The sequence below is a fragment of the Hyaena hyaena genome, unplaced genomic scaffold (genome assembly GCF_003009895.1).
Source record: "Hyaena hyaena isolate Hyena2069 unplaced genomic scaffold, ASM300989v1 scaffold_4, whole genome shotgun sequence".
NCBI classification, from domain to species: Eukaryota; Metazoa; Chordata; class Mammalia; order Carnivora; family Hyaenidae; genus Hyaena; species Hyaena hyaena.
In genome coordinates, this window is record NW_024080636.1 from 2,315,826 (window position 1) to 2,338,197 (window position 22,372).

Consider the following 22,372-nt stretch of genomic DNA (forward strand, 5'->3'; position numbering starts at 1 on the left):
GTTCTCAGCTAGGGGTGACGCTGCCACCAGGAACAGCTGGCAGTGTCTTGGGGGCAGGAGAAGACCGCTGCTGACACCTAGTGGGTAAAGGCCAGAGAGGCTGCTAAACTCTGCAGCACACAGGCCAGCCCACTCCTGGACCATTAGTACACTGTTAAGTAACCTGGAGTTAAACTTAAAAAAATTAAAACATCATCCAGCCCAAAACGTCCCTAGTGCTGAGGCGGGGAAACCCTTTGTAGAGTGAGAGCGACATCTCAACAATCATGTTAGTACAAGACATTTTGAGCTGCTGGAAATCACCCAAGGTAATGGCTTTTTCACAGCCTCTTGGTGGAAAGTTTGAGAAGCTATCACTGGTCTAAGGATGCTGAACAGTTCTTCATTTTCAGGCATTAGCTGGGTACCTATCAAGAACCACACTTTCTTTAAATTGGAATATGAATATATTTCTTTATTAGGATGCTCACAAGAATGGCACACTAGCACTATCCTTCCGATGTGCTAAAGAATACATACATCTGACCTGCGCAGTGGCAGGGAACTGGGGTGGGGTGGGGGGGGAGGGCTCTCAGAGCTGGTACCGACTGTCCCCTGAAGACACCTCCATTCACCAGCGAGGACATCCCTGCTGTAGCTTCCAGTCAGGCCTCCAGGACTCGCCCAGACTTCTTCATTCCAGCATCAGATGACCCTCCTTTTTCTTGCCACTGTGGACTCCTTCAAGACCTGGGTCAACCGCCCCATGTCTAACTTGACCAGGCAGCTTCTGGAATTCTGCAGCTTTGGTATGCTGCTACCCTGCGGCCCTCAGGGGCACGGTTAGGTTAGGAGTGGGGGGAGAGGGGGAACATCTCGTTACCAAGGCAAACGGCAGGGGCAGATTAGCACATGACACTTGGACATACACCTAACAACCTCACAGGATACATGCTTTCTCCCCAAACGTGACACGATCCCCACAGAGAGCAAACGCGTATGGAATGACTGTGTACACCAGGCACAAGGAATACAAAGTGAACGGTGTTTACATCCATCATGTCCTGCATATGACGGGAAGTTAGTGCCTGAAAACTCGAACCAGAGCTCTCTCCTGGCTCTTCCCTGCCTTTTTTTTTTTTAAATGTTTTATTTATTTCTAGGAGACAGAGAGAGACACTGTGAGCAGGGGAGGGTCAGAGAGAGAGGGAGTCACAGACTGAAACAAGCTCCAGGCTCTGAGCTGGCAGTCAGCACAGAGCCCGACGCGGGGCTCGAACCCACGAACCGCGAGATCATGACCTAAGCGAAAGTCGGACGCTTAACCGACTAAGCCACTCAGGCGCCCCAATTCCCTGCCTTTGAATGGTGTCACCATTCTGTCTCCGCCTGTTCTTGGCATTAGTTCACTTTTCAAAAGGGAGGATAAGGTGGCAGAGAGGGTAGAATGGGAGATTGGGCTGGGTGGGGGATTAATATATGGATAACGACCTGTAAAATAATACAAAAATGCAAAACCCAGATTTAGTACTATACTATTAACAAAAGGAGGTGGCTGGAGGTACTACATGCTAACACCGACGCTATGATACAACCCCCCAGGGGGAGGACTCAGGGAGGAGGGGGCGCAGGCCACCAGTTTAGACTAAGAGCCTTTCAATGGACTGCTGAATGGACTGGATCTGCTGCTTCAGCTGTGAGCCTTCCTTGATGGTGACAGAACAAGCGATGACGGGCCTGGAGACCCCGCAGGCCCGGCCCAGGGCCTGCTTGGAGCGCACAAACACGTAGGGCACGTTCTTATCCTCACACAGCAGCGGAAGGTGTAGGATGATCTCCAGAGGCTCAGCGTCTGCCGCCATCACGATGAACTCAGAGATGCCTCTGTTGAGTGTTTTGGTGGCTGAAGAGAGAAGGACAGGAGGCCAATAAGTGATTGGGGGGGGGGGGGAGGGAAGTTGGGCATGGAAGCCACAAAAAAAGCAATTTCTAATGGAAAGAAACAGGTGCTTTCTGGGCAAAAATCCCCAAGCACAAGCAATTCTCTGTCCTATAGTGTGGCCTTGGGAAGCAATATGGGACTTAATCACCAATTAGCCACCCTCAATGCCTTCCTCAAACCCTACATCAAAGCCATCAGCTCTGTCACAACACATCCTGAAGCAGATCACTTCTCTCCTCTCTTGACTGTACTCGCCCCAGTCACTACCACCTCTTGCTGGGTTGACCGCAACAGCTTGCACACAGGCTTTGCAGTACAGCATTTCTCCAACTCTGTGATCAAGGATTGGGGTTTTACCATCCCAGTCTGTCACGAGCAGTATTTCTGGAAAGCTCACACCACATGCAACTTAAGAAGAAAAAAATCAGCACCCCACGTCACTGTTTAAACACTTACTCCTGACTGCTTACCTCTGTGGCCCAGTGCTAGTACACAGACCGCACTGTGTTACCGCTGAAGTAGGGACAAGAGCACAGACTCTGGAGCTGCACTGCCCAAGTTCAAGTCCCGACTCTGATTCTCCTCAGAAAGTAGATGTTAACAACTGATGGGTCTAAAATCATTTTTAGCCTTTTAGCATCTACTACCAAAATGCTGCTCCCAAGTCCTCCCACTCGTCTCCAGAGTATCCAGCCCTCTTTCCAAGCTGGAAATCTTGGAGATTGAGACAGTGCCTCGATCACTCTACCTGAAGCCCCCTCTGGCTGCCTTACCTTCGTTGGCTCCTTTCCGAAGCTGCTTGTAGTTACATGACTGCTGAACAAGGTCCAGTAGTTTCTTGGTGAGGTGGGCATCTGCAAGGGGGTAGGCCTTCGGATTCACATCAGCCTCAGTCTATGGGGTGGGAAGTGGGGGAAGCCATCAAACCCATCAGTCAAATTGAACCAGAAGGTGTTCCAGACAAATCATAAAATACTTTAAATCAACAACAGCTTCGCTGTTCCTCCCTCAGAAAGACACTTGGTAATTGACAATGGCTGCCTCTTCCCAAGTTAGAAAAACTAAAATGTATCAGAATAAAAAAATTTTAGCAATTAGACTCCAATGATGTACACTAAAGCTGATATACTTTTATTTGTCTCTTTTGCTTGGTAATATTATAGTAGATGGATCACAAATAGGCTCTCATGGCTCAACATCCACTAGAGTGACAAGGAGATAATTTTTAAATTTAGGTTTCCACACTCCACCCCAAATTTACTGAAATAAAGATTAAGGCATAATTTATAGAACTGTAGCACAAAGTTCTCTCTCTCCACTCCCCATTCAATATTCAAATCTTCCTCTGTCCTCAGTAAGAATCCATCAAAATATTTTCTCACTTATCTGACCCTACAATACACACAAAATGGTTGGTGGTTGGTACCTCTACCAACAATCTCACCAAGGTCAAAATATGCAACTTAGAACATATGCAACTAAGGCCATACAGAGTACTATATTCAAGATATTCAGATTAATTTTTCCCTGTGGTTATCAACTTGATATACAATTAGAGTTCCTTTGCATTCAGCTTGCTTAAAAAAAAATTAAGATTTGACTTTTCAAATACATAAAACAACTACATGGTTCCAAAGTCAAAGCTGTGTTAGTGAACTAAACGCTCTGAAAACTGGTAGACAGTAAAGCATTTACCCTGCCTTTCCCATACAGACTGTACGACTAGGTAACCAAGTAGCAGATGACAAGTTTCTCCTGTATCACTGTTCCACCTACTAAAGGAATGAGTCAATCAAACCAGCCATCTTCCAACCCGTATTAATAAGCTAATCAACCCAGACACAGATAATGGTTCCAGACATTAACAGCTACCAGTATCACAAAAAGATACCATGTGATCACTGCCCCTCTTGAAGAACAAAAACATCTATGACCAAGCATTTTTGCGTAAAAACAAAAGGAAAGAAAAAAAAAAATCTGATCAAGCCTTTGATTCTAATGTTATTTAGGAACTACTAAATCCTGGAGTATTAAAATGGCACTGCAGTTGATAAAAACCCGTATTTTATTGATACATACTTCATCACCTATGAATAAAATGCTACGTCATTGACTTTGCTTCAAAATTACCCACGTTGGGAACGAATTGGGTGGAGCCTGCTTATACATTCCTTTTTCCTCACCCCCACCTCTCGAGTTTAATCATTTTCATTGACTTCTCATTTGTTTTCCCCGTGACTCTTTTTACAGATCTATGAATCTATACATAAAACTCGGATGCACCCCACGTTACCATCCGCGAGCAACAAGCGGTTCGCCCGCGGCGGCCCGCTCCTATCCCGGTTTTGGAGGCTGGACCGCGGCACGCAGCGCGCGGCACCCCGACTCTCGTTGGTGACCCGTGGGTGACGGCCCGGTGGGAGCACTCACCATTGCGTCCGCCTCGGTGGTCTCCTGCACAGCACCGCAAGGACACAGAAACGACCCACCCGCAGGGAAGCAGGAAGTGACGCAGTGGTGACGTCACCGGAAGTGACATCGGCAGTGAGCTTGCACCAAACGCCTGGTCCCTACGACTGCAGTGGCCCCAGGGTGATGCGGAATTTAGTGAGGGCTACAGTGCCCTGAAGAAGTGGGGAAAGGTCTGCTCATTATTGGTGTACTCTTCTCCATACATCTAGAATCATCTTTCCAAGGCCCACAAAAACGTGCTGGGATAATCCGATAAGGAGGTTTGATATAATCCCAATTTGGGTAAAAGGACCTGTGCAGAATCTGTCCGTCAATTTAAACATATATGCTTAACTGGGTACTTCTCAAGGCTTTACAATTTTTACAAAAGGCTTAATCTCTTCTAGATTTACTCCTAGGTATTTCAGGCTAAGAAAATTCACTTTATTTCTTACTATATTAAGACTTTCTGAGGCTCAGTCCGCTAAGCGTCTGTCTGCAGCTCAGGTCATGATCTCAGGGTTTGTAAATTCGAGCCCTACGTCAGGCTCTGTGCTGACAGCTTGGAGCCTGGACCCTACTTTGGATTCTGGGTCTCCCTCTCTCTCTGCTCTTACACCACTTGTGCGCTCTCTCAAAAATAAACATTAAAAAAAAAGAATTTATTCTTAAACATATTGGTGTTGAATTCGATCAGATTTTGTGCTGACTCCGATGAAAAAGACTTTTTCCTTTATTTTTTTTTTACAGTTTTCTAATATTAAGCCAAGTTTGCATTCCTGAGATAAAACCAACTTAAATAGGTTTTTAAATTTTATATCTGTTAGCTAATGGACATAAGGTTTCTTGGCGGAAGGGATGGTAAAAATGTCCTAAAATTCTATAGCAATGGTTGTATAGCTCTGTAAATAGATGAAATACCACTGAAGTATACACTTCACACAGGTGAACTTCTTATAGTACATAAATTATCTCAATAAAGCTATTTTTAAAACTATATATAGGGTTTTTCTCAGTTCAAAAAAATTTTAATGCTTATTTATTTTGAGAGAAAGAAAGAGCTCACAGTGGAGGGGCAGAAAGAGAATCCTAAACTGGCTCTGCACTGCCAGCTCAGGAGATGAGGGGCTCAATCTCGTACTGTTAGATCATGACCCCAGCTGAAATCAAGAGTTGCACACTTAACCAACTGAGTCATCCAGCCACCCCTCCTGTTAAAAATTTTTAGTTTCTTTTTTTGTTTTAAATTTCTACTTAAATTGGTTTTGATACCTTTTTTTCAGGCATTTGTTCACTTCATCTCAAAGATTATACCTCCTTCATGTTTGTTACTCCTTACACCTGTTTTGCTTATTTTCCTGATTAATCTCACTGGAGGGGACTTTCCAAATAGTCTGATTCTGTCCATCCTATAAGTCAGATCTATTTGCTATTTCAGTAATTTCTGCTTTTCTTTGGTGTTTTGTCTTTTTATTCTTTTCCTACCTTTTTATAGTTCCTTTCCCTCCAACGTAAGCATTTTAAGTTCCAGGTAATACTTTAGCTGTGGTGTGTGGTATTCTATTGTTTAGTTATGTTTTCAAATTTCCATTATAATTTTTTTTCACTAGATTCACTATGACTAGTAGATTACGTTTGTTGACGATGTTGTTCAAATCCTTTCTATACTGATGTTCTGGAACTGCCATCTATCATTTATATACTTAAATGCTATATAACTGCATATTTGTCCATTTCTTCTTGTAATTATATCATTTTTATTTTATTCATACCTTATTTAAAATTTTTAAATCTTTATTTTTGAGTAAGCAAGCGAGCACACAAATGGGAGAGGGGCAGAAAGAGAGAAGGAGAGACAGAATCTGAAACAGGCTCCAGGCTCTGAGCTGTCAGCACTAAGCCCCACATGGGGCTCGAACTTACAAACCAGGAGATCATGACCTGAGCTGAAGTCAGGACACAACCAACTGAGCCATTCAGGCACAACTTAAAAATATTTTTAAAGTGTTTATTTATTTATTTAAATTTTAATGTTTTAATTTTATTCTTGAAGAGACAAGAGAGAGACAGAACATGAATGGGGGAGGGTTAGAGAGAAAGGGGGAACACAGAATCCGAAACAGGCTCCAGGCTCTGAGCTGTCAGCACAGAGCTCAAAGGGGGGGTGGGGGGCTAGAACCCACCAGCTGTGAGATTACCTGAGCCGAAGTCAGAGGCTTAACCGACTGAGCCACCCAGGCGTCCCAATGTTTATTTATTTTTGAGAGAGAAGGAGACACCAAATCTGAAGCAAACACCTTGTTTTTTTAGCCATTATCTTCACAGATGCCTTTCACCTTAAAACTTGCTTTTTTATGTTTATATAGGCTACATCACACTTTTAAACTTGTCATACGTTTACCATTCTACTTTAATCTGTTTTCACTGAAGCACTTGGTCTCTTTCTATATTAAGTACTGATAACATTAGGTTCAAATCTTCCTTCCTTTGTGCCTTCTATTTGTCCCAACTGATATGTTTCATTTTCTTTTTTTCCTCCCTTTGGGTTTATTATTCTTTCACTCTACTATTCCCTCTTCTGGCCTGGAATTATATATCTCCATTCTTTTGGTGGCTACCTGAGAGATCACAATATATGTCCCTGACTTATCAAAATCTAATGCTCTACAACACCGGCACCCTCATCCTAAACAATAAAGGACCCAACAACACTTTAATCCCAATCACTCCTCAAAAATCTACTTTATTTATTTATTATTTTAAGAGATGGGCACAGCCTCCCCCCCCTTTTAAAAAATGTTTTATTTATTTTTGAGAGAGAGACAGAGACAGCGTGAGCAGGGGAGGATCAGAGAGAGAAGGAGTCACAGAATCCGAAGACAGGCTCCAGGCTCTGAGCTGGCTGTCAGCACAAAGCCCGGCGTGGGGCTCGAACCCACAAACCGTGAGATCATGACCTGAGCCAAAGTCGGACACTTAACCAACTGAGCCACCCAGGCGCCCCTCAAAAATCTACTTTAAATTGGAGCTCCAACAACCCCTCTCTGAAATTTAGGATTCTCAATTCTCAACAAAACATTAAATGCATAAAATGGAAGACTTCATTCAGGAGCCTGAAAAACTACAGAGGCTTCACCTTATTGTTTTAATATCAGTCAACAATAAGAAGTTGGCTCAACTTTAAAACAAGCTACCTAGCTCGTAAATAGTAACTGAAATTTGCTTTTTGTGTATTTATTCACCTTTTAATTTTTAAGGATTATTTAAAAGAGTGAATAAATGAAATCATACTGCTAGCTAACTTATCTATTTGGTCTCCCTGTACACCAGAGAGACAAACAAAACCCTGAAGGTTTTGATTTAACAAGAAATAAGGCGTGCTCATCAAAACCGTGCCATGTATTAGGATTAGGTGCTTAACATGCGTTCTCATTTAAATCCTCCCAACACTCTCGTGAATCTTTATCCCCGTTTTACAGTTGAGAAAAATTTTGTTCTTCATTTCTGATGTTTATTTTTGAGGGAGACAGAGTGCGAGTGGGGAAGAGGCAGAGAGGAAAGGAGACAGACACAGAATCCGAAGCAGGCTCCAGACTCTGAGCTGTCAGCACAGAGCCCAGCAGAAAATCCAACCCAGAGGTCGAACTCAGGAATGGTGAGCTCATGACCTGAGCTGAAGTCGGATGCCTAACCGACCGAGCCACTCGGGTGCCCCGAGGAAAATTTGTTAAGTTTAACTCGAGGCCATTCTATTCCCAAACTTTGCGTGGAATTCCGTAAAATGAGCACTGGTTTAGAAGCTTCAAGTTCTAGGTTCAGCCACATACTAACTTCAAAATAGGAGGAAGGGGGAGGGAAAGGGGGAAGATGCCCCACGGGATCCACGTTCCGATGGAAGGATTAACCCTATGTTAGTGAAGTGCTTTGCAAACTCTTCCTTCCCAAGTACCAAACAAAACTACCAAGCTGTTACAGGAGTTGATTAAAGGCTGGAGATCACCAACAGCTTAGAGAAGCCGCACGTGGTGCTACCAGGACCTCTGATTTGAGACTACCGCCTCGCAGAAACCATTCCCGAACCCCAAGCCGGGGTTCTGGATCACTCCACGTTTACCACAGCCGCCAAACGCCAAGTCCCCGGCACGTGCAACTCGCGGTGGGCACTAAGGCGCAGATCCATGGAGATCTAGACCTCCTTCTCCTGAGTATCAACAAACAGGGAAGCGGGGTAGAGGAGGCTGGTTGAATTCTGGGTTCCACACCATCCTCTAGCGATCGATCCCCAGCAAGAGAAACAAAAAAGACGGAGCCAAGTTTTCTCATCCAACTTTCTACTCACTCCCACGTGGGCTGGTCTCTTAGCTCCCACGCTGGGCCGGGACTCCTCCACTCCCCGGAGGCTTCCAACCACACGCACAGAGCGCTGCAAAATCCCCCCGACCACAGCCTGTTGGGACCCTGAGGCTTTCCGAGTTCTAACCTCGAGCGGGGCTGCTGGGGCCCCGCGGCGGTCCGAGTTCTAACTCGGGGGCGGGGGGGAGGAGGCTGGGACTCCGCGGCCGGCGGAGCTCTAACCCCAGGCGGGGCCACCATGACAGCCACGTTCTAAGCCCCGACAGCCTAGTGAGTGAACCGAGCCCGGACAGTCTAGAGAGTGAACCCGGAGTCTCGCGCTTCCCAGCCCTTGCACCACGCGCACGCACTCACCATCGCTGCGACTCCGCGGTCTGGCGGCCACTCGGAGAGCGTAGCTGACGTCAGAGCGGGAGCGCGCGCCTCCGCCGGAAAGTCGCGCCGGAGGAGTGAAGATGGCCGCGCGCGGCAGGAAACGGAAGTGACGCCACACTGCAAGCGGGCGGACCTCGTCTTCTGAGGGCGCCCGCCGGGGAACCAAGTGATTTCTGGGCGAGGGACAGTAATTTGCTATTTTTGTTATCATTGTACTACCCATTTTTGGCACGAAGAATAAATTAAACATTCATACATACATACACAAACAGACACCCAGAACAAAAGGTTTCAATGCTGTCATCATTCCATTGACTACGTATCTTTAAGCATATTCTTGTGCTTTCAAAATCATCTTTTTTCTCCTACGCTGGTGAAGGAACGATATGGAGATAATGATGGGTAATCCTAAGTGTTTTCCTTCATACTTAGATATCCTTGTTAAAATTTGGTGGGAAGTGTGGAGTCTACCAGAAATGGAATCCCTTAAGGAGGGCATTCAGGAAGAACAGGTTTGAGAGTGAGAGTTGAGGTTCGGTCAGATTGAATTTGGAGATGTCATAGGACATGCATTTTCTTTTGGCCAGCATACTGCTCTTTTCTCTAGGCTGCTCCAACTCTCCATTATTCAAAGATAGACTCATGCCTCACCACCTCCAAGAAGTCCTTCCTGATTGTTATGGCCTTCACTCATTTCTCTCCAACATGATGCCAGGCACATCTTAGGACCACTGGGATCAGCCCAAACTAGACCAGTTATAGGCTAGTTCCAGTTAACTATTTGGGAAACCTACTAGAGACTTGGCAGGACCCTTAGGAATCATGCAGAAAATCTCTTCATTTTACAGATATTAAGGTCCAGAGCAGGGAAGCTGCTTGCCCAAAGTCACAGAGTGAGACAGTGGCTGAACCAGAACTGGACCTTGGGATTTTGGCTATTGACCTAGGTTACTTCCACTACATCTGGTTGCTGTGCCTGAAACCAGTCGTGGTATGGGGCGGCATGATGGGTTTGCACTGGCTCCAGGATGGAATATTCATTACATCAAAAATTCCTCCATCAAACTTCACCTCATGCAAATCTTTTTGTTAAGTTTATGTATTTATTTTGAGAGAGTGTGTGTGTATGTGTGTGAGTGGGGGAGGGTCAGAGAGAGAGAGAGAGAGAGGGAAAGAGAATCCTAAACAGACTCTGAGCAGTCAGTGCAGAGCCTAACATGGGACTCAATCTCAGGAACCATGAAATCATGCCCTTAGCCAAAATCAAGAGTCAGATGCTTAACTGAGCTACCCAGGCGCCCCACCTTATGCATGACTTGTTGAAGAACAAAATTTGTCTCCGAATTAAGAAATACCCACAGATGGTTCCTGTTTAAGAGTAGATCCTGTGACAGGATACCTGGGTTGTTCAGTTGATTAAGCATCTGACTTTTGATTCTGGCTCAGGTCATCATCTCAGGCTGTTGAGATCAAGCCCTGTATCAGCCTGCAAGCTGCCTGATTTAAGATGCTCTCACTCCCTCTTCCCCTACCCATTCCCCCACCCTCTAAAAAAAAAAAAAAAAAAAAAAAAGGTAGGGGCGCCTGGGTGGCTCAGTCAGTTAAGTGTCTGACTTCGGCTCAGGTCATGATCTCACGGTTTGTGGGTTCAAGCCCCACATCGGGCTGTGTGCTGACAGCTAGCTCAGAGCCTGGAGCCTGTTTCAGATTCTGTATCTCCCTTTCTCTCTGACCCTCCCCTGCTCACACTGTCTCTCTCTCTCTCAGAAATAAATAAAACATTAAAAAATTTTTTTAATTAAAAATTTTTTAAAAAAAGGTAGAACCTGTGGTTTGGCTTCTGCTGTTCACTTCTCAGATCCTGTTTCATGTTTCCATATTAGTTAGACATATAAGCCACCATTGTTGAGGAATTAAACCTTATTATTTCAATTTATAGTCATAGACATGTCTTTATCATTTGCTTTTTTGATGTGCTTTTAAAAAATGTTTATTATTCATTTTTGAGAGAGAAAGAATGGGGGAGGGTGAAGAGAGAGAGGAGAGAGAGAATCCCAAACAGGCTCCCCAGTCTTAGCACAGAGCCCAACGGGGGCTCAATCCCATGAATTGTGAGATCATGACCTGAACCACAATCAAGAGTTGGATGCTCAACCAGCTGAGCCACCCAGGCACCCTAGCTTTTTTGATGTCCTTTATAACAATTTCCAGTTTTACTTGGCCTACTTGGCATCTTGGACCATCATATCCCAGGTCTCCTCAGTAAAGACTGAAGGGGACGTGATGTTTTTATTACCATGAGTAATGAGACAGTACACTTCACATAATTAATTCTGTTTCCCAATTATATAATAACTCAATTTCCAAATCCTCTTAGAGCTAGCTCACCCTTGGTATTTTGTTTTTTCCCTTGCTAGTAAGTTAATAAATGTTGATGTTGATATATGCTCAAAATCAATTTGTCTTAGAAATTTATTTTCTACATACTTCTGTGCTTAAAACTCCAAATCCTTGCCATGGCTTACTAGGCCCCGCTACACCAGTCCCCACTCCCATCCCCAAAATATAGCTCTACCCACCTTCTTTTTCTACCCTGAGCACACTCCAGTTTTTCCAACCCATCTATCCTTGTTGTCTGTAATGTACTCCACTGTTTTGCTTAGCTAACTCCTGCTCATCACCTCTTCCATGAAGCCTCTCTGATCACCCAGACCAGGTAACTGCCCCTGCTGGATGGACCCACAAACACCCTGTATTTGCCCTTTATAGCACCTGTCAAACTTGCCTTTATTCAGTGTCCACCTTTCAACCACACTGAGAGCTCTGTGAGAGCAGGGTGTTTAGATGCCTTGGGTACTTTGGATACCTATATTCTAGGACTATGATTGGCCTAATGGAGGTACCCATTTCACTTAAGGGTTTTTGCTGGCAATCAATCAAAAAGGAGTTTAGGAAAAAACTCTGTCACGGTGCCCACAGATTCCAGAGGAGCTGGTTGTGAGAGCAGTCTCATTCCACTGTAAATGCCCTCTAGCCAAGTACTACCGGAAACACACCTATAGGGTTATTACTTACTGCATCAAGAGAGAAGGCACACCATGGGAAATGATAAGCCTCCTCAATAAGAGGGTGTTCAAAAGGATTTAATGTAGGATTTGGGTTCTATTAGGTGATTTTGGGGAGGGTTCAAGGAACTGGGGTTTGCTCTGGATTAGATGTCATCAGGGAGTGTGAATAATTCTATGATTGGGCATCTTAATGATCTTATCAACAAGGTGGAAGGAATCAAGTGGAGCTAATGCTGTAATGGTAAAAATTAGCAGTCGCTCATTTTAGACAGGAAAAGCGGGATTTGGTGATTTTTGTGGTTTCAATAATGTTCATGATTTTGTCTCTGTTCAAACATAATTAAAGAGTGGTATTGCTCTTGTCTCGATGATTGCAGAATGGCTTTCTCTGTTGTTGACGTTCTATGAAATTGTTTATGTTGAACGGAAGAATACTGAGGCCCAGCTATGAGTGTCAGGCCAGCTCCTAGCAACACTAAGTCTTAACTGACAGAACTGGGCCAGTTCCTAGCTGTCATGGGCTGCTTTTCTTTTTCTTTTCCTCCCCAGCTTCCTATTCCCACATTGAATCTCTGTTCTGTGAGAGAGTATCAGGTATCAGCTAGGGTGACATTCAGTCGGGATATATCGTGTGGCATATTGGGTTCTTAATCTAGAGAAACAGATCGCAGCTCATTGGTAAATAGGTGATGCCCCTCTCCTGGGATGCTCAGTAACACTTACAAAGCTGCTATTAAAGGGTTAAGGCCTGGACCATCTGATTGGCTGATGTCCCTTCCTCCTCCATTATTCAATATTTTGAATGTAATCTTTGGGTCAAAGACAATCTTCAGGGTAGCATTTATTCTCCTACCAACACTGATCCTGAGATGGGAAAAGTAATCCCCCAACCAAAAACCAAAATACGGTGAACAAAGAGGAAGGGATGCTGAGTGGTCGAACAAGGATACATGTGTTCAATACAGTGCTCATTAAATGTCTGGTATTGGATAGTCACAAGGACACATGGACGAAAGCATTGAATAGGAAGAAAGAAATCGTGCAGACTGCAGGCTACATCACCCCATCACACATGGGGGGAGTATAATCTCTTCATTCCAGAGGATGGGATATTTAAAATGGATTCCTCTCCCTCTTAATTCCTTTAGGGCAGTTCTCCAATGCTGTCCTTACCAGCACTGAGGACATGTCAGCCAGCTCTGGTGGCGGGTCCAGGAGCTGGAACTGGCTGAGGCTTCTTTGTGAGGTAGCCTCAGTGACAGAGGTGCGATGTGGCAGGGACTACCCCACCCCAGACTGGCTGGGTCAGCCATCCCAGTCCTGCCCTCTAACTCCCTAACACCACCTGCTCACTTAAGCTTTGTCATGTTGCTGCCACTGCTGGGTGCCTGTGCTGTGGTGGGACCATTCCAGGGCCCTGAGTGGGAGCCAGTGCGGGGCTCGCTTTCTGAGGATCGCAGCTGCAGGGACCCTCGGTGCTGTGGCAACCTGCTTGTGATCTGCCTCTTCCTGATCTGGCAGGTCCAACACTATTGGCACCGGGTCACCAGGACCCACCCCAGCATGAGGAAGGTCACCAAGGTGAGGGGGCCCCCCACACACCTCCTTCCCTCGGCACCATGATTGGCTCATTCACTTGTTATGAGGACCCTGTTCTATGCCCCGTGTACCAGAGATGAATCACATGGGGGAACTTAGACTAGTTAGGGGGAGCATCACCAGGCCCCAAACCCATCAGTCACCTTAGTCTCTCTCCCTCCCTCCCTCATTCCCCTCTACAAGTCCTGTGGGCTCTATTTGCAAACCATATCTCAAATCCGATCACTTCTTGAAACCTCCCCACAGTCCCTTGGGCAAAGGCTCCCTCATGTCTCTGCACTGTGGCACTGCCTTCTGCCTGGTTCTTGCAGTCTCTCCCATCCAAGGACGATGTTCCATGCAGCCAACAAAATGATCTTCTTTCTTTCTCTTTCCCCTTTAAAATTTTAATCCAAGGATAATACATATACATAGATTATAGGTGTATAGACCAATGAATTTTCACAAACTGAATACATTCATATGTGGCATCCAGATTAAGAATCAGACCGTGATTGCAGCCCAGAAGTTTGCAGTCATTACTATGCTGGTTCCTAGTAACATAGACTAGTTTGGGCATGGTAGGTTTTTTTTTACGGCTGGCTTAGGCCTTACATTATGCTCATGAGCAAGAACCAATTTTTTTTATTAAAAATTTTAAATGTTTATTTATTTTTGAGAGAGAGAGAGAGAGAGAGAGAGAGGATGATGAGAGGGAGACACAGAATCCAAAGCAGGCTCCAGGATCTGAGCTGTCAGCACAGAGTCCGACATGGCTTGAACTCACAGACTATGAGATCATGACCTGAGCCGAAGTCGGACGCTTAACTGACTGAGCCCCCCAGGTGCCCCAAGAACCAATTTTTAAAAATAGATCATAGAGGGGCGCCTGGGTGGCTTAGTGGGTTAAGCGTCCGACTTTCACTTAGGTCATGATCTCGCGGTTCGTGGGTTCGAGCCCCGCGTCGGGCTCTGTGCTGACTGCCAGCTCAGAGCCTGGAGCCTGTTTCAGAGTCTGTCACTCCCTCTCTCTCTGACCCTCCCCTGTTCATGCTGTCTCTCTCTCTCTCTCCTAGAAATAAAACATTAAAAAAACTAAAAAAAAAATAGATCATAGCATTTTGCCCCTCAAAACCCTGCAACAGCTCTTACAGATACACTCTCTGTCAAACTCAGAATAAAATACAAACTCCTAACCGTAAGTCCAAGGCCCTGCATGATCTGTCCTACATTTCTCTCTGACCTCATCTCCCATGGCTGTCTTCATCACTTGTTTCATTCTGGACATAGGGACTCCTTAATATTCTTACACACATGGCTTTGTTCTGACCTCAGGGCCTTTGCACTAATGTCTCCTCTGCCTTAGGTGCTCTTTCTTCAGATGTCACTTAGTTGCCCATTGTTTCACTCAGGTCTCCAGTCAAATGTCACATCCTCTGAGAGGCCTTCTGTGACCAGCCTATCTAAAGGAGCTAACCTCATACCCACTCCACTTTTATTTCCACGCAAACAGTTTTCAATATCTAATATGTTGTATACTTGGTTATTGTGTCTTCCATGTCTGGAAGATAGCTCCCACCAAGGACCTTGTCTTGTTCATGCTGGTAATCCCAGCATCTAGAATAGTGCCTGGCCTGGCGTGAACTCTTTTCCTGTCTTGAATGAATGCCCTAAAAGAAATGATTCCCTGTAGACCTGGATAATGGAGATTGTAATTCTAATCTATGAGAATTAGATGAGATGGTGTGTGTGCAAGGATTTTGTTTCTCCATTCTCAACTACAGGTGCCACCGCAGAAGTGGGCCATGTCCTCCATGAGACGTGACACTTGTTTGAGGCTGACCCCTGAATTCTTCCTGAGTCCCGGAGATTTCAGTGGCCTGGATGCTCATGTCCAGCAATGGGCACAAAAGAAGATGTATGAGTACCAGAGGGGCCTCCAGGAATCATGGACCCAACACCTGCTCTCTCGGCAGCACTCATGTCAGGACCCACCTTGGGATTCCCGCACTCCTTCTGAGCCCATCTTTGGCACCACCCCTTTTTCAAGCACCTGTATGCTCCCTCAGGACAGTTCTTGGGAAGCACAGCAGGTACCCTGGTGTCTCAGTGATGAGCAGTCTCACATGATTTGCAAGCCACTATCCCCTTCCCTGCACATGCACCGAGGGACGGAGCAGCTGCTCGTCTGCTCCCAGGAAGAACTGATGCCACTGGGGCTTGTTGTCCCTAAGAGGCCCCACCTCACACCCATGACTTTAACCACCTCTCTCTCAAACCTCCCTTCATCTCAGAGGCTGCATTTCTACTCTGGAGAGTTCATTCCAGATCCTTCCAGCCAACATGAGGGAGTGTCCCCTTGGGAGCCCTGGGGCTGCCCACAAGAGGCCTGGGCACTATGGACAGAAAACCAGGTGCTAGGCAGAGAGGATAGTAGAGAGACTCAGGCTCTATGGTGGGCGAACCAGACAGAGAGCAGTAGGGAAGATGCTTGGGACATCCAGGCAACTGGAAGGCAGCTCCCAGTGAACATTGAGATGAAGGATGATGCAGAGACTAAGGTCCTGGAGTGGAGAAGCCAGAGAGTAGTAATAAGTAAGACTGGTGGGGATATCCTGACACCAGGGCCAATGAGCCAGGACCAGAGGGGAATTGAGAATAGAGCTAAAATTCAGGAACTAGAGAATAGAAAGAAGAGGGAGGCTGAAGGTGAGAATTCTCCTGAAACCCAGACACATACAGCAGAGAAACAGGAATATTTAAGATGTGAAGCTGATACAGAGATTCACATGCCAGAGTGGGGGAACCAGGATAAGAGGAGAAATGGGGATGCTGTGGAGACCCAGGCATTTGAGAAGAACAAGAAAGAGGCCAGAGGAGAGGATGAAGGAGGGACCCAGGCCCAAGGACTGGGGAAGCAGGGCCAGACCGGAAGTGAGAATGGTAAGGAGACCCAGGTGTCAGGGTGGGGAAAACAAGACAAGATCAGAGACGAAACTGGCATAGAAATTCAGGCACAAGAGAGGAGAAACAAGGCCCAGGTTGGAGGTGAGAATGCTATGCGACCCCAGGTATCTGGGAGGGAGAACCTGGGAGAAGAGAAAAGAGAGGAGGGTGTGGAGACCCAGGCCCTGGGGTGGGGAAAACAGGAATGCATTGGAAGTGAGAATATTACAGAGATCCAGACCCTAGGGTGGGAGAAGCAGGATCGAGGTGGAAGTGAGAAAGCTGGGAAGATCCAAGCATATAGGGGAGAGATTTGGAAACAACTAAGACATGAACTTCTAGTGGGGTGGAGAAATCAAGGCCTGAGACTGGGGGAGGATGCTGGGGAAACCCACATATCTAGAAGGAAGGACCTTAGGGAGATAAAAGAGGAGGATTGGGTTGTGATCCAGGCACCATGGTGGGAAGATCAGGACCAGAGTGGAAGTGAAATTGACAGAGAATTTGAGATACCATGTTGGGGGGGCCAGGATCATATTGGAGGTGAACACAGAGCAGAAACTCAGGCAACAGAGAAGAGAGAGCAGAGAAAAGATGGAGATGAGGACAGTATAAATACCCTGGCTCCTGAGACAGAGAACCAGGGACACGTAAGACATGAAACTCATGTAGACACCCATCCACCAGAGAGGAGGAAACAGGGGCAGTTTGGAGATGAGAACAGTAGAGATGATCAGGCACTAGGGACAAGCAATCTGAGAAGTGTTAAAGATGAAGACAGTAAAGAGACCCAGGAACTTGGGGAAGAAAACCAGGGTCAGTTAAGCAGTAAAAATAACGGCAACATTCATTCACCCAAGTGGAAGAATCAGGAATACGTTAGAGGCAAGGATGGTGCAAACACAGAGGCATCTGAGGCTGAAAACAGGGGAGAATTCACAAGTAAAATTAATGCAGAAACCCATTCAGTAGAATGGAAGAAAGAGGAGCAGGTTGGAGAGGAGAATGGTGCAGAAATCCAAGCTCCAGAGAAGACAAGTCAGACAGTAGCTGGAGGTGAGGATGACACAGAGACCTGGGAAGCTGGAGAAGAAAACCAGAGCCAGTTAACAGGTGTTATTGATAGAAAGACCCATTTATCAGAGCGGAAGAACCAGGAGCAGACAGGAGGTGAGAATGGAACAGAAATTCAGACTCCAGAGAAGAGAAACCAGAGAGAAGCCGAAAGTGAAGATGCTGTAGGGACCCAGAGGCCTGGGAAGAACCAGGGACCGTTCGATAACGAAACTGGAGAGGGCCACTCAGCAGGGAGAAGCAATTGGGAGCAGACTGGAGGAAAGAAGGAGGAAAATCAGACATTGGGGAAGAGAAGCCAGAGAGAGGCTGGAAGTGAGGATGGCAGAAAAACCCAGGGACCTAGGGGAGGGTCCCAGGGGCTGATAAATAGCAAAGTTAATGAAAAGAGCTGTTCAGAGTGGACGAACCAGGAGCAGATGAGAGGCGAGCATGGTGCGGACACTCACGCACAAGAGAAAAGCAACCTGAGAGGGACCACAGGTGACGATCGTACAGAAACCCAGGCTCCTGGGGGAGATTGCCAGCGGCTGTTAAGAAGTGAAATTGATGGAGAGACCCAGATACAAGGGCAAGGGGACCAGAATAAGGCTGGAGAGGATGCGGCAGGAATCCAGGCTGTAGGGAGCCTGAGAAAGTGCAGAGCTGAGGAGGCCGGAGGCCCTCCCGTTCCAAGGGGAAGACTCAAGGAGCAGGTCAGTCTTCCTGCTAAAGGCAGTCTCCCAGTTGACTCTTCTGGGGGTGGGGGGTCCCCAGCCCTCACAGGCTCTGAATATGGGGCCACAGAACAGGAACAGGCAGTGGCCTCCACTCCCTGTCCTGAGACGAAGCCTCTCCCCGACCCGAGTCAACTCTTCCTGCTTGCCAGTGGGGAAGGGGGGCATCTGGTCAGCCAGAGCATGGCCTCTGCCAAGATGCACGGAGAGGAGGTGAGTGTAGCCTCCCAGCAGGCCCCACCTGAATCCCAGAGAAGCCGACAAAGGGATACAAAGGTGGATCCAGGGAAGGCTCCTGGCCTGACTCGGCAGCTCCAGAACTTACAGTTTCTGGCTGCTCCCCTGGGCCTGCCCTCTGCCTGCCCCTCCATCTCACGTGGCCAAGGCCCCCAAGCTGCCACAGCTCTGGCGGGTGCTCCCATTGCCCTCACTGTCATGCCCAAGTGGTCAGTCCTCAAAAAGAGCCAACGACTCCTCCTAGAGTCCCTCATGCGACGGAAGATGGCACACCTGAAATGGGGCCTTCCCCAGCGGATCCTGGAGTCCCATTTGCTCTTTAACTTGTTAGGACCTTGCCCACCACCCCTTGCTGGCGTGAGCCTCCCTGGATTATACACGGCCTGTAAGTTCCAACAACAGCAGGCAAGGCGTGGTGAGGCCAATGGCTTCAGGCCAGACCATCAGTCAACTGGGAGGTCCCAGAGGGCTCAGCCCCAAGAAAGAAAAAGCTCAAAACTTCCTACACAGGCCAGAGCTCTGGAGAAATGTGGGCCACAGCGGCGCGAGCCCATGGGCATTTCCATCCATTCTGGAAAGCCTGGGAGAGGCAGGCCGCCAGGAGGCGCCAGAGAACCACAGGCTGTCCAAGAAGAGCCTCCTCCTAGAGCCAAGCCCGCGGCTCTAAGGAACGCCAGGCCTACAGCACAATCTAGGAGCTGCTGTGGCCAAGAGCCTTTCAGAGAGGCTCGGTGTTCCAGTGGGAGGAACACGGACAGGAAAATGGTCAGGCCAGGAGTCTCCCAGACGGCAGAGGGGGCTCCCTGTAGAGTGAGGACCTCATACTCCAGGGCAGGTCACGGCCATTGGAGAAAGGAGTGCACATCCCTGGAGGCCCCAAAGTCCCCTCGACTTAAATGTCAGCAGCCTCCACATGGGAGGAGAGGGAGGCTGGAGGCTGCAGAGGGCGGAGCTGCTGAGCAGCAGCCTTCCTCCTGCCCCACAGACACTTCCAGCTTCACAGATGGTCTTCCCTCTGCCACGGTGAGGTTGAGCATGGCCCTTTCAAACAAGGTATCCTGGTCCTCACGCCTGGCCAAGCCTCAGCACTCAGCCCCCAGCCTGAGTCTGAGGGGTCCTGACCCTACCCTGCTTCCCAGAGTGGGTGACCGACATGCAAGGGAGGACAGCCCTGGAGTCCATACTTCTCTGAAGAGGGGCCTTCAGCCACCAGGTCACTGCTGTGCTGGGGTTGCTCTTCCTAAGGCAGAGCACTTACCGGGGCAAGGGGAACCTGAGGGCCTAAATGGAGCCCCACGGAGACCACCAGCCCCCCAAAAGTTTGGTTTTATGAAGCATTTGAGATGTTTTCTGCTCCAGCATGGCTTTAGAAAGTAGGCCGCAGGCCCAGAGTGCTCAGAACACAGAAGAGAAGGCATGAGAGTGGTCGGCTCACCCTCAAAGTCTCTAATAAAATTGGTTACTTGGGCCTGTGGGGTTCCGACATTTTTGGCACATGTTGTCTGAGTGTCCCCTTTCGGAGGTTGGGATACTTTGCGGGTGGGGTAGAAGCCACTTCTACTCTATGGTACTCAAGGTTTGAGGAGTGTGGGTCAACCCAATGCCATCTCCTAAACACATTCCTCTTCTCAGCTCCTCACAGTAGGGTTTACTGAGGTTTCTATCATGGCTCTGGCCTGCCCTACTCTAAGTTAATTCTGATCGAGGAAGGATGCTCACACTGAGCCTCAACTGTTTGTGGCGTAGGGTGGTGCTCTGCACAGAACGCTATTATTCACAGTCCTTTTGGTCACGAGGAAGGGAGATGATCACCGGGCATCTGCCCTGCGGGGACCCTGATGCCCATGAACACACTTCATGGAAAAAACATTCCCACCTCTCCACTTCTCAAGCACTGCCAACCATGATGACCTGTTGCTCTGCCTGGCCTATCCATGGGACATCGTGGAGCCAATTATTTGTTTAAATTTTATTTTATTTTAGAGAGAGAGAGTGCAAGTGGGCAAGTGGGGGAGACAGACAGAAGGGGAGGGGGGGGGAATTCCCAAGCAGGCTCCACGCTCAGTGCACAGCCCAATGTGGGCTCACTTAGCTGTTGAGGAGCTGACTCCTGCCACCAATCGTGAGGGAGCGTGGACGCAGATCTTTCAGGATCTTTCAGCCCTAGTGAGTCTTGAGAAAATCACAACCTCATGAGAGCCTTTCAGCCAGGGTAACTCGGAAGCCGTGCCTGGGTTCCAGATGCACAGAAACTATGAGATAATGTTTCCTTGGGGCATATTCATTTTCTACAGCTACCATAACAAAAGACCACAAACCTCATGGCTTAAAACAACTTCAGGGGGCCAAAGTCTGAAATTGGGATGTCAGAAGGCCCTCTGGCTCTAGAGGACAATCACTTCCCTGTTCTTTCCAGCCTCTGGCGGTTGCAGGCGATCGTTGGCTTGTGGCACCATCAGCACCATCACTCCGATCACTGCGTCTTCCTTTACTCTGTGTGTCTCTTTCCCAGACACTTGGTTATTGGATTTAGGACCCACTGTAAACTCCTGCACAATCCCCTCTCAAGATCCTTAACTTAATCACAACTTCAAAGATCGTTTTCCAAAAAAGGTAACATTTACAAATTCTGGGGATTAGGATGTTTTAGAAGTCTGCTCTGGCTGCTATAACAAAATATTACAGATGGGAAGGCTTAAACAATAGAAATTTATTTTCTCACAGTTCTGGAGGCCAGAAGTCCGAGATCAAGGTTCTGGCTGATTCAGTTTCTGGTAAGAGTTTTCTTTCTGGCTTGAAGATGGTTGCCTTCTCACTATGCCTTCACATGGCCTCTCCTTGATATATATATATATATATATAAAAGAGAAGTGAGAGATCTTTCTCTCCCTCGTTTTTTTTTTTTATTAGATTTTTTATTTTTTTACAGAGAGAGAGACAGAGACAGAGACACACAGATATATATATATATATATAAAAGAGAAGTGAGAGATCTTTCTCTCCCTCGTTTTTTTTTTTTATTAGATTTTTTATTTTTTTACAGAGAGAGAGACAGAGACAGAGACACACAGAGGATGAGCAGGGGAGGGGCAGAGAGAGAGAGGGAGACACAGAATCCAAAGCAGGCTCCAGGCTCCGAGCTGTCAGCACAGAGCCCAAGGTGGGGCTCAAACTTGGGAAAGGTGAGATCATGCCTGAGGCCAAAGTCAGATGATGCTCAACCAACTGAGCCACCCAAGCACCCCTAAGACTTTTTATTTCTAAGTAGTCTCTACACCCAATGTGGGGCTTGAACTCATAACCCTGAGATCAAGAGTCTCATGCTCTACTCACTGATCCAGCCAGGCACCCCTCTCCCTCTTCTTGTAAGGCCACCAATCCTATGGGATTATAACTCCCCCACCCCCGCCTTGTGACTTCTTTTAACCTTAATTACCTTTTAAAGGCCCTATCTCTGGGGTGCCTGGATGGCTCAGTTGGTTAAGCATCTGACTTTGGCTCACGTCATGATCTCGTGGTTCGTGGGTTCGAGCCCCACATTGGGCTCTATGCTGACAGCTAGCTCAGAGCCTGGAGTCTGTTTCGGATTCTGTATCTCCCTCTCTCTCTGACCCTCCCCTGCTCACGCTGTCTCTCTCTCCCTCTCAGAAAAA

General features: G+C 47.2%; 2 protein-coding genes across 3 annotated transcripts; one reads left to right on the top strand and one right to left on the bottom strand.

The window, feature by feature from the left end:
- Positions 1-1,497: 1,497 nt before the first annotated feature.
- Positions 1,498-9,178, bottom strand: SNU13 (small nuclear ribonucleoprotein 13). 2 transcript variants are annotated; one of them, XM_039237286.1, is made up of 3 exons: positions 9,080-9,178; positions 2,695-2,815; positions 1,498-1,882 (listed from the first exon to the last, which is right to left on the bottom strand). In XM_039237286.1, the coding sequence occupies exons 1-3, from the start codon at positions 9,080-9,082 to the stop codon at positions 1,620-1,622; spliced, it is 387 nt and encodes a 128-aa protein (XP_039093217.1). In that variant the 5' UTR covers positions 9,083-9,178; the 3' UTR covers positions 1,498-1,619. The 2 variants fall into 2 exon arrangements, with proteins under 2 accessions (XP_039093217.1, XP_039093208.1); XM_039237277.1 differs by lacking the exon at positions 9,080-9,178 and adding an exon at positions 4,352-4,450.
- Positions 9,179-13,498: 4,320 nt separating this feature from the next.
- On the top strand, positions 13,499-20,213 carry LOC120233443. The gene is made up of 2 exons (XM_039234685.1): positions 13,499-13,749; positions 15,531-20,213. The coding sequence occupies exons 1-2, from the start codon at positions 13,534-13,536 to the stop codon at positions 20,094-20,096; spliced, it is 4,782 nt and encodes a 1,593-aa protein (XP_039090616.1). The 5' UTR covers positions 13,499-13,533; the 3' UTR covers positions 20,097-20,213.
- Positions 20,214-22,372: the final 2,159 nt, after the last annotated feature.

What these genes read in the sequence shown, in the direction of transcription:
- SNU13 (XM_039237286.1), bottom strand. An exon ending in TCGGAAAGGAGCCAACGAAG is followed by an intron (nt 1,883 to 2,694) that starts GTAAGGCAGCCA and finishes TTCTCTCTTCAG; the next exon opens with CCACCAAAACACTCAACAGA.
- LOC120233443 (XM_039234685.1), top strand. Translation starts at nt 13,534, where the DNA reads ATGTTGCTGCCACTGCTGGGTGCCTGTGCTGTGGTGGGACCATTCCAG. An exon ending in GCATGAGGAAGGTCACCAAG is followed by an intron (nt 13,750 to 15,530) that starts GTGAGGGGGCCC and finishes TCTCAACTACAG; the next exon opens with GTGCCACCGCAGAAGTGGGC.